Source organism: Mobula hypostoma, chromosome 9 (assembly GCF_963921235.1).
Source record: "Mobula hypostoma chromosome 9, sMobHyp1.1, whole genome shotgun sequence".
NCBI classification, from domain to species: domain Eukaryota; kingdom Metazoa; phylum Chordata; class Chondrichthyes; order Myliobatiformes; family Myliobatidae; genus Mobula; species Mobula hypostoma.
In genome coordinates, this window is record NC_086105.1 from 52,531,748 (window position 1) to 52,544,177 (window position 12,430).

At 44.3% G+C, this 12,430-nt stretch overlaps 1 protein-coding gene across 1 annotated transcript in view; it reads left to right on the forward strand.

Annotated features, from left to right (window-relative positions):
* dgki (diacylglycerol kinase, iota) overlaps window positions 1-12,430 on the forward strand; it is a 252,405-nt gene that overhangs the window by 169,547 nt on the left and 70,428 nt on the right. The window contains exons 19-20 of the mRNA XM_063058282.1: window positions 7,552-7,663; window positions 8,609-8,808. Of these exons, the coding sequence (XP_062914352.1) occupies window positions 7,552-7,663; window positions 8,609-8,808 (312 nt within the window). The remainder of the gene's footprint in view (window positions 1-7,551; window positions 7,664-8,608; window positions 8,809-12,430) is intronic.

Consider the following 12,430-nt stretch of genomic DNA (forward strand, 5'->3'; position numbering starts at 1 on the left):
TTAGATTAGATTAGATTATGAGGACACTCAGTCCTTGTTTATTGTCATTTAGAAATGCATGCATTACGAAATGATACAATGTTCCTCCAGAGTGATATCACAAAAAAAAACAGGACAAACCAAAGACTAACACTGACAAGACCATATAATTATAACATATAGTTACAGCATTGCAAAGCAATACAGTAATTTGATAAAGAGTAGACCATGGGCACGGTAAAAAAAAAGTCTTAAAGTTCCGATCGACTCCCGATAGTCCTGATAGCAGGTGCCAAAAGGGAGAAACTCTCCCAGCCATGAACCTCCAGGCGCCGACAACTGCCGTTGCATTGGAAGCACCCGACCACAGCCAACTCTGAGTCCGTCCGAAAACTTCGAGCCTCTGACCAGCCCCTCCGATACAGCCTCCCGAGCGCCATCCTCTGCCAAGCTTCTCGACCCCGCCCCAGCCGCCGAGCAACAAGCAAAGCCGAGGACTCGGGGTCTTCTCCCCTGGAGATTCTGGACCACACAGTAGCAGCGGCAGCGAAGCAGGCATTTCAGAAGTTTCTCCAGATGTTCCTCTGTGCTCTCACATCTGTCTCCATCAAATCAGGATTGTGCACAGCACCCTACTTGACAGAATACAGATATCATTCACTGAAGTGGCCGCTGCACGCTGCGTCGTGCCGCCATCTTCTCCTCCTCCATTGAGTGTAGATCTTCCAGCTCCTTCTCCTCCTTCCTGATGGTCGTAATGTGAATTGGGCATGTTGCGGGTGCTGAGGGTCCTTAGTGATGGGTGCTGCCTTCTTGAGCACCACCTTTTGAAGATGCCCTCAATGGTGAGGTGGCTTTTGCCCTCGATGGTGATGGGGGTGGCTATGTCTACAGCCCACTGCAGCCTTTATCAATCTTGACCACTGGTGCCTCTATACCAGGTGCTGATGCAACCAGTCAGAATGTATGACTCCAGGGTATATCTGCAGAAAAACAATTGAAGCTTAAGGTGATCCCAATCATCTCAGCAGCAAAGCTGTGAACTGACCTCAGTGCAGCTGAACTAAAGGTCAGTAAATAATTGGACCCTGCCCTCTTTTCTGGACAGTGTTGGGTGGGTGCTTATTCAGGAAGTGTTGGGGCTTGTTGTGGTATCACTCCCTAGTTACAAAAGGCTTCACATGTTCTCTGATATTCAGACAGATCAGAGATCATTGGGCAACATATTGGAGAGAGTCCTCCTCCTGCCAGGTATTTGGGATAGAGAAAGTCTTGGCAAGGTAGTAATGATGAAAACTTGCCACATTACCTTGTCGTTACTCAATCCCTGATTTATAATAAAACATCTCTTGCGGAGATGGGAAGAGAAGGAATTTATCGAGGTAGTGACACCTGTTTTGCTTAGGCGGTTCTTCCAGATCAAGACGACTGACTTCCATTCTGGTTGTGTGAGTCCAATGAGAAAAGTGCTGGAACTGGACAGACGGGCCTGGTGTTGGTCTGTGCGGTGGGTGGGTGGCTAGTTTGGGAGGTGATCCACTCACCACTTCTTAGACTGAGCTTTTGTGTGCCCCTCCTGATACGCAGTCAAGGTTTCCAGTCCCATTCTGGGCGATCGTGGGCCAGAGATCGCTAGGATTCTGTGAGGATGTTACATTTCATCATTGCGTGTTTGGAGCACGACCTTGAATCTTTCCTCCTGTCCACCTGGTAACCTGGTCCTTTTCCAGAGCTCAGAAGAGGGTGCTTCAGCACCCCGGTGTTGGACAGGGAAACAACTCATGGAATCAGTACATCCCACAATGCAGTAACAGACCCAGCAAGTCCATACAGATCATCAAAGACAAAACTGACACTAACCTCAAGTTATTCCCCGCATTCCCTAAAAATGCCCTGAAATTCTACCACCCATCTACACACTAGGGACAGTTCACAGTGACTAATTAGCCTATAGGTCTGCACATCTCTGGGATGTGGGAAGAAACAGGGAGAAACCCACAGGGTCACAAGGAGAACTTACAAACTCTGCACAGACAGCACTTGAGGTCAGGACTGAGTACGAGTCTCTGGGGCTGTGAGGCCACAACGTGACTAGCTATGTCACTGTGGCATTGACAACAACACTCCTCCACAGCATCTCCCTCTAGTAGAGAGCGGGGGCCTCTCCACTCTTGGTCCTGATGCAAAGTCTGGATCCCAAAAATAGAAAAAGACCTTTCCCTCCCAAAAGATCCAGCTTGTCCAGCTGAGTTTCTCCAGCAGCTTGTTTTCACTTCAAGTAGCTCTTCTTCAGCTGTGGAACATGATCTTAGATATCATCAGGTCTTTAGATCACTGGGGATGTTAAGGATATGGTATTGCTATTGGTTTACCATTGATACATGTACCAAGATAAACTGAAGAGCTTGTTTTGCATACTGTTCATACAGATCAAATCATTGCACAGTGCATTGAGGTAGAACAATGCAGAATAAAGTGTAACAATTACTGAGAAAGTGCACCGCAAGTAAATATAAACTGCAAGATCAGAACAAGGTGGGTTGTGAGGTCAAGAGAACATCTCATCGTACAAGAAGTCTGTTCAAGACCATAAGATATAGGAGCAGAAGTAGGCCATTCAACAGTGAGATAGAAACTGTCCTTGGAGCTGGTAGTACGTTGTTTCAGGTTTTTGTACTTTTTGCACAATGAGAGAGGGGAGAAGAGAGAATGTCCAGGCTGAGTGGGGTCTTTGATTATGCTGGCTGCTTTACTGAGGCAGTGAGAGGTATAGACTGAGAGGCTAGTTCTTGGGATGTGCTGAACTGCGTTCACAAATCTCTGCAGTTTCTTGCTGTCATGTGCAGAGCAGTTGCCGTACCTAACTATTATGCATCCAGAACTTTCTATCGTGCATCAGTAAAAACTGGTAAGAGTTGATGGGGACATGTCAAATTTCTTCAGCCTCCTGTTGGTGAGCTTTTTTGGCTGTGGCATTGATGTGGTTAGACCAGGACAGGCTATCGTTGATGCTCACACCTAGAAACTTAAAACCCTCATTGATGTAGACAGGAGCATGTATGCTGTGCGTGACCCTTTCTGATGTCAATGACCAGCTCTTTTCTTTAGCCAACATTGAGGGAAAGGTTGTTGTCATGACACCATGTCACTCACCTCTCCAACTCCTTCCTGTTCTCGACTTGTTATTTGAGATGCATCCCACTATAGTGGTATCAGCTGCAAACTTAGACAGATTCTGACTGACATAGATTTAATGTACTACATTTGCAACAGTCCTAACTTGGAAAGATAGCAAAAAATGTATTACTTGAGGGAAAAGAAAAACAATAAAAATGATTGAAAAGCAAAGGGATTTAGAGTAACTGAATACAGAAATCACTGAAAGTCTTATCGTTATATGTACTCAGGACTTTGGATTATAAAGAAAAGGGAAAGACACCAGAAAGAGCGGAGTTGAGGCAAGGATCATTTCAGCCATGATTTTAATGAATGGTAGGGCGGGCTTGAGGGGCCAAATGGCTGACTCCATTTTTTATGTTCAAGTGACTGAGGACTATGATTCTGGCCAGTGAAGCATTAACAATGGTATTGGGACTAGAAAGGAATCGGGCATCCATACTAAACTTGTACCGAACTTTGTTTCCAGTATCTGGAGAACTTTGTGTATTTCTGCTTGCCTTGCTCTCAGAAGGATGCAAGAGGGAGAATAAGGATGCTTACCAGGAAGGGATGAAGTCCCTGGGCTCCTATTCTCTTGAAAGTCAAGGTTAAGGAGTGATCTAAAGGAGTCCCAAATTTCCAAGCTGTATTGATGGAGGCAGACCCTGTCTGGCCAAGAACAAAACTAGGAAATTCAATAAAGAACTTGTACCAAAAATCAAACAGAAAAAGTCAGGAGGAGCTTCCTTGAATAGCATTGAGGTTGAAGAGAATTTGGAATTCACGATTGCAGGGAGTAGGTGAGGTGAACAGCAGCAGAATTAGCGCATGAAGTAGAGATGCTGATAGTGTAAGGTAATAATGTGGGAAGGTTAAAGTGAAGCATGAACTTATAAAGGCAAATAATGCAATCAGTTCAGTCCTCTCCTACTTGGTCACCATTCACTTAGATCATGACCAGTCCTCATCTTGCATTTGTTCCATGTCCCACTGTGTGACCAAAATCTATCTTTAAAAATGCAAAGAATTCAAAATGCCTGAAATTAAAAATAAGTATAGGAAACGCTCTGCTGGTCAGAAAACATCAATGGGCAGAGGAGCAAGGGTGAGGGTCCAGCTCAACCATCTAAGTATCAATATTTTAGACATTTTCATTTGATTCCACCACCACCAGCAGCAAGCCCCAATAATTGGTTGTGCACTCTGCCATTTGATGGGCATTGACTAGATGATGAAATCACAGAGCCTGGTGCACGAATTGTAAGTGACTTGCCTCAGATCAAAGTGGATACACAATACTATCCCAGTGAGGTGCTCAGTACCAAACTCCATTGACTCGCAGTCTTCACTATAGTTTGTTTTGCACATTTCATGGGCTAATTCCAAAAGTTCCTATGCAGTCCCAAGACTGGCAGCCTTAACTTCTCCAGAGAAGCACACACACAAAATGCTGGAGGAACTCAGCGGGTCAGACAGCATCCAGATAGATAGACACTTCATTGATCCCAAAGGAAATTATAGTGTCACAGTAGCATTACAAGTGCACAGATGTAAATATTAGAAGAGTAGTAAGAAAGAATAAAAATAAGTTACCACAAACAGTCTAACAGGAGGGGGTCATCACTTCCCTGGCAATAGGTTGACTCATTGTAGAGCCTAATAGCCAAGGGTAAGAATGACCTCATACATTGCTCTTTGGAGCAGAAAAGTTGTCTTAGTCTATTACTAAAGGGGATGCTCTGTTCAGCCAAGGTGGCTTGCAGAGGGTGAGAAACATTGTCCAGAATTGCTGGGATTTTCCATGGGGTTCTTTGTTCTACCACAGCCTCCAGTGTGTCCAGTTTGACTCCTATAACAGAGCCAGCCTTTCTAACCAGTTTATTAAGCCTGTTGGCATCACCCGTGTTGATGCCATTGCCCTAGCACACCACCACAAAGAAGACTTTTCTGGCAACTACAGACAGGTAGAACATGTGAAGGAGAGGCCTGTATTCTCCAGAGGACCTCAGTCGCCTCAGAAAGTAGAGGTGACTCTGGCCCTTCTTGTACACATCCTCTGTGTTGGTGCTCCAGTCAAGTCTATGGAAATGAATAAATAGATGACGTTTCAGGCTAAGACCCTTCATCAGGACTGGAAACGAAGGGGGAAGATGCCAGAATATGAAGGTGGAGGGGTAAAACATGACTGGAAGTTGGAGAAATCAATGTTCATGCCATCAGGTTAGAGGCTACATAGATGGAGTATGAGGTGTTGCTCCTCCAACCTGAGAGTGGCTTCATCATGGCGGCAGACAAGGAGTCCATAGACTGACATGTTGGAATGGGAAAGGGATTGAAATTAAAATGGTTGGCCACTGGGAAATTACATTTTTTGCGGATGGGGCAGAGGTGCTCAACAAAGTAGACCCCTGCCTACTTTGGGTCTCACCAGCGTTGAGGAGGTCACATTGGGAGCACCAGGTACAAGCAACAACCCCAACAGTGAAGTGCTTCCTCACCTGAAAGGACTGCTTGGGGCCCTGAATGGAGGTGAGGGAGGAGGTGAAATGGCAGGTGAATCACATCTGCCACTTGCAGGGATAATTGCCAGGATGGAGATTAGTGGGGATGAGGGAGGAGCCATCCTTGCAGAAAATGGAGAGTGCAGGAGAGGTAAAGATGTGCTTGGTGATAGGGTCCCGTTGAAGATGACGGAAGTTGTGGAGAATGATGTGTTGGATGTGGAGGCTCAGGAGAGGACAAGAGGAACTCTACCCCTGTTAATGCAGCAGTTACTTGGGGTGAGTGTGGATGTCTGGGAAATGAGGAGATGTGGGTAAGGGTATCATCAATGGTGGAGCTTAACTCCTCCAGCCAGTTCTGAATGCAGAGTGGGAGCAGGGGTTTGTCACTAGCCCCTCAAACCTGCTGCACTATTCAATAGGTCATGCTCCTGATAATAGGTCTTTACCGGAAACATCAGCTCTTTATTCCACTCCATAGATACTGCCTGACTTGCTGAGATCCTCTCATATTTTGTGTATAATACTGTGGATTTTCAGCACCTGCAAAATCTTTTGAGGTCATTAATAGATCATGGTAGAACTGATTATAGACCCAATTGCACATTCCTGCATTTCACGCCCTTTCTTGTCTCCCTAAAAAAAATTGAAAGGCTGTTTCCACTCCTCAAGGAATTGAGTTACAAAGTCTCAGTTTCAACAAAAAAAATGTAATCTCATCTCTTTCTTAAATGGGTGACCCTATATTTTTGAACAATGACTCCTTTGTAATAGGATCTCTCGCAAGAAAACATCCTCTCCCCATCTACACTCAGGATCTGATGTTTCAATGAAGTCCTCTCTCACTCTAGCCAAGAAGCTTACCTTGTCCAACTTCTCATAAAACAGCCCTCCAATTCCAGGTATTAGTCTGTCAAACCTTCTCTGAACTACTTAGTAGGTACCTAGTATAGAGTTTAGAAGAATGAGTGGAGCTCTCATTGAAACCTGCCAAATATTCTCAGGCCTAGATAGAGTGGACATTCAGAGGACATTTCCAATAATGGGAGAGTCTAGGACCATAGGGCACAGCCTCAGAAAAAAGATGAGGTTAAAGGTTAGCTTTAATTGTCACTTGTACATTGGAACATACAGTGAAATGTGTCATTTTGCATCAATGACCAACAAGATCTGAGTATTGTCCTGGGGGCAGCCCAGAAGTGTTGCCATGCTTCCAGATGCCTACCTGGCACAGCCACAACTTCTTAACTTTAACCCGTATGCCTTTGGAATGTGAGAGGAGAGTGAGCACCCGAAGGAAGCCCACGTAGTCACGGGGAGAATGTACAAACTCTTTACAGACAGTAGCAAGAGTTTAATATCAATCACGATTGCTTGTTCTATGAAGCTAACTGATGGCGATGAATCTGTGGGATTCACTGCCACGGGTGGCTGTGGAGGCCAAGTCATTGGGTCTATTTAAAGCTGAGTTTGACAGGTGCTTAATTCGTGACGGCATCAAAGGTTATGAGTGGGAGGAAGAAGAATGGGGTCGAGGGGGAAGATAAATCAGCCATGATTAAGTGGCAGAGCACACTGAGTGGACAAAATAGCCTAATCCTGCCCCTGTGTCTTCTGGTTTAATGATGTCTATTTCTGAGTTATGCCAAGGTCTCAGAGTTTAGATGTGCATATTCCCTCAATTCTAACTATTGAGTTACCAGCCCTAATAAGAACGTTTATCTTTAGTCAAAGATGGCAACCCAGTATGCTGTGGCTTCATCCAACATTTTGCCCCTCCCTCAGTGGAAGATCACTGGCCAAGAATCTCTTGCCTGCCATTTTACATTGAAGAGATGTGAGCTCAGCTGAACAGAAATTTTGCGTTGTTACTCTTTGAAACAAATACTGAAGCTGGGCTTATCTGATACAGGTACTGTGCGGGCACAACGCCCTGGGGGAACCCAGGAGATCACCGGGACTTTGAGCCGCAGAGGCATGATGATGGCTGCATTGAGGTGATAGGCTTCACCATGGCATCTCTGGTAAGGCTAGGTCTTCCAGTTCTAATGTTCTTGAGTATGGCTTAGGGTCGACATTTCATAGAACATAGAACAGTACCACATTGGCCCACAGTGTTGTGTCAGCCTATATAAACTACTTTTCAATCAATCTAACCCTTACCTCCAACATAACCCTCTATTTTTCTTTCATCCATATCCCTATTTAAGTGTCTTTTAGATGTCCTAATGTATCTGCTATCAATTTTGGCTGTGCATTCCAGCGCTTACCACTCTCTGTGCTAAAAAAAAACTACCTCTGACATCTCCCCCAAACTTTCCTCCACTCATCTTAATAGAATGTCCAATGGTATAAACCATTGCCTCTCATCCTCCTTCACTCCAGAGAAAAAAGCTCTAGCTCACTCAAGCTTTCCACATAAGACATGCCATCTAATCCAGGCAGCGTCCTCTCCACCGCACCCTCTCTAAAGCTTTCACATCCTTCCTATAATGTGGCAACCAGAACGGAACACAGTATTCCAAATGTGGTCCAAGCACAGTCTTATTAAAACTGCAACATTACCTTGTGGCTCTTGAACTTAATCCCCTGACTAAAGAAGGCCAACACACCATACACTTTTAAACCATCCTATCAACTTGCACAGCAAGTTTCAGATATGTAGTCCTGAGGGGGCTTGATAATGTAGATATTGAGAAGCTGCCATTAATGGGGGAATCTTGAACAAGCAAATGTAGCTACAAAAATGAAGGGCCTGTCATTTAAAACTGAGATGTGTAACTATTTCTTCTCTCAAAGGGTAGTGAATTTTCACTAAATATCCCACTGTAATCAGCTGCTGCGTAGGCTTTAGATATTTTGGGGAGACTTTGTAGAATATAGCAGTTCAGCATTGTCGCATCTCGTGTTTGGAGAAAAATGTTCATCCAAACAGAACCAGCGATATCTCTGGTCTTTGCTCACTTCAGGCCGCTCTCCAAGTTGGAGGTCACGGGGAGCGACTTCACCAGTGCCGAGAGGTGATCCTCACCACTTACAAGACGATCCCCATGCAGGTAGACGGGGAGCCCTGCCGCCTGAGTCCATCGGTTATCCGAATCTCGCTGAGAAACCAGGCCAACATGGTGCAGAAGTGCAAGCGACGGACCTCCATGCCATTACTGAATGAGTGAGTCTTTTCCTTACTGCTCACCTCAAGGTAACGTCACCCTCCACTGCTTATGTTTGTCTTCTCATACCAGTGGAAAGCAGAGGGAAATTTTACATGACTCCAAGAAATTAAAAAAATTCTGCAACTTCTGCCAGAATTTTTGGAAAGCAAACATTGCTCAAATCACAGATGGCTTGGTTCAAATAAATGTGCTAATCCTTCTGGGAAGCAATAAGATCAGAACAAAATGACAAATATAGAAAACAAATACCATATATGCTCAAAGTCTCATGGAGAAGGATAGTAAGCATTCACTAAAATCAAGAGGAAAGCCTTTTCTATTATGTGAGGAGTTCATGGAACCCTGAAAGACTGTGCCAGGCCAGTGAGGTTATAAAAAACTCACTGGATACGGTTGAAATACAAATGGAGCATATATCATCAGTGATTTAACCTGAGAGTCCTCAGCAAAATGTTTTGGGGAAATCCAATGACCTGCACCAGGTTTTAATAGCACAGTGCACTCTAGAATGGCTCTAGAAGGCCGAGGAGAAGCTGACTTTTAAGGATGAAGGATCAACTTCATTCACCTTATATAGTTATATCTATACAGAATTTGTTGTGTTGTGTTAGCACAACATTCAACAATTATAAAGAATGGAGAATTACGTGAGAATAAAGTAAGAAGACCATAAGACAAAGGAGCAGAAGTTGGCCATTCGGCCCATCGAGTCTGCTCCGTGTGGAAGTGTGGGTATACAATAAAATGGCATAAATACATAAATACCAGCAAGTATTTACAATGTAAATAGCATTTTATAAAGTGGGTTGAAGTATTTATAGTGCAGTGCAGTGGCAATTGTCCCGAGAAGAAGCTTACGCAGCAGAAGCTGGAATGATTCTGGACGAACCCATTCACAATCTGATAGATAATCTGCTAAAGGAACTTAGTGGGTTGGGCAGCATTTTTAGTGACCACCTTCAACCTTGAGCAGGTCACCCATGCCATTCTGGGAGCACTGCCGTCACTAAGATTATTGAGGGTCAGCAGGGAACTGATGGGCCAAAGGGTCTTTTTCTGTGCTGTACTACTCAATACTCGGTTGTGATGCTACACCTTCTCCACCATGGTTCCTCCAATGGCTCAAAGCCACATAAGAGGAGTCCACTCAGTACATTGGCTTGTGTGTGGATGTACAAGACCTAAAGGCTGGAGTATTATAGTTGCTTCTTCAACTTGTCACAAGATTGGGGATATTTTTACATTTGTCTGTTTAAGACAAGTCACTGAAACCCATACTAAGCAAGCAACACAAAATACAATGCAGACAGAAAATAGATACGTGGCTCCTACAAAGAGTGTATCATAAGGAAGCAAGTCTGAGTGGATCAACGCAGAAATGACCTGAATCATCCTAGTATAATAGATTATTGAAGGAGTAGGGAAAAGTCGCCAAGTTAAAAGCTATAATTGGGAATCCATGTTGTACTATTTTCAATGTTAACTAGTTCACTTGCTCTCCTTGTATTAAATCAGCAAGAAATGTCGGTCCATCTGATGTGCCCACCTAAACCAAAGGCTTTGGAACCACAGAGCCTCAGACTAACCCCGTACAAGCGCAAGGTGGTGGAGATTAAATTGACAATAGCACAAATTGAGCATCGGTGAATCAGCATGGTACATTATAGTCCACTTGCTTTTCTTTGGAATCAATACCAGGCACCAGGTTTCGGAGGGTTGCCGTTCCTTGCTGCTTTGCAAAGACCAGCTGCTATCTCCAGTAGATGATACTTCCCGGTAATTGGTGGGTGATGTGTCATGGATGCACCAGGAGAAATTGTCCATAAGTGGCCAACAATCTGGCCCTTCCAGAATAAATGCAGATTACACTGAGCGTGTTGGCAGCAAACCCTTTAGATGATTTGAACTCTTTTTTTTATTTCAAAATATACTTTATTCAAAAATAAAATTATATACAATAAACCATTTAATAACTTACCATCCTTTACATACGTTTCCATTATAGTCTGTACACATCCATACTTATGGCCACCCACGTGGCACTCCAGTTGTTCACCTTACCATATCATTGTTGAGGGGTATACCCCCCGCCACCCGAACCCCTCCACTCCTGCGGGTGAAGAAACCTATACCGTGGTCCATCCCCACCGGGCCCTTGCGGTGGCTGCACCGAGTTTCAATGCGTCCCTCAGCACGTACTCCTGCAGCCGAGAATGTGCCAGTCGACAGCATTCTCCCATGGACATCTCCATGTGCTGGTAGATCATCAAGTTTCGGGCCGATCAAAGAAGGTCTTTCACCGAGTTGATGATCTGCCAGCAGCACTGGATGTTTGTCTCCGTGTGCGTCCCCAGGAACAGCCCGTAGATCAGAGAGTCCTCTGTTACGCAGCTGCTGGGGATGAAGCATGACACTAGCCTGTCCATCCTCCTCCACACCCTCTTTGTGAACTGACAGTGTGCAAAGAGGTGGGTCACAGACTCCTCCTCACTGCAGTCTGATTTAAAAAACACACTGAGGGCTGCATAGGCTTGATTTTTACCATGCTTCCTGCAATCTCCATAATGCTCTGTCATTTTTAGATGTGGGTATTTCTCTCAACCTCTGCCCAAACTTCCCCTCTTTGTATTATTATGACATTAACTCCTTTACCTAGCTTTAGTTAAAGCTTCCCTTCACATCAACCTCAAAGACAGTTCAACTTTCCTGCTAATATGTGCACAATATAAATCAGCTTTTATTAATGAGCAAAGGAGCTAACTTTCGGAAATTCAGGGAAGAAGCAAGGAGTAGCAGGGTTTACTCCTGTGTTCAAGTCAGTAAAACATCCATGAGATAACCATGCCAAAATCTGGTTAAAATCACACTTGGCCATCATAGTCCTGATGAAGAATCTTGGCCCAAAACATAAACTGTATATTCCCCTCAATGGATGCTGCCTGACCTGCTGAATTAGAAACATAGAAAACCTACAGCACAATACAGGCCCTTCAGCCCACAAAGCTGTGCCAAACATGTCCTTAATTACCTACGGTTACCCATAGCCCTCTATTTTTCTAAGCTCCATGTACCTATCCAGGAGTCTCTTAAAAGACCCTATGGTATCCGCCTCCACCACTGTTGCCAGCAGCCCAATCCATGCGCTGCCTTCAGCATTTTGTGTGTGACTATAAGGTCAGCTTCAAGAATGAACAATGATCATTTAGGTAAGTAATAAGAGGGAGCCAATGCATCTTGCAGTGTTTTCTGAAGACAAAATATTGGAGGAAAAGGAGAAGGAGAAATTCCAACTGAATCTACCCATTGGGAACCAGTGAGGATGGAAACATAAACACAAGAGATTCTGCAGATGCTGGAAATCCAGAGCAACACAAACACACACCAAATGCTGGAGTTATTCAGCAGGTCAGACAGCATCAATGGAGAGGAATGAACAGTTTATTCCTCTGCAAAGATGCTGCCTGAACTCCAGCATTTTGTGTGGGGATTGGAATCATTACTTCTTTTACATCTGTACAGTTTATTCCCATCGAGAAGGTAATTTCCTCTAAACCAGTGCTCTCCCCAAATCTGAGAATTCTTCACTTGATGAGTCAAGTTAAGATTTCCCTTGTTTGA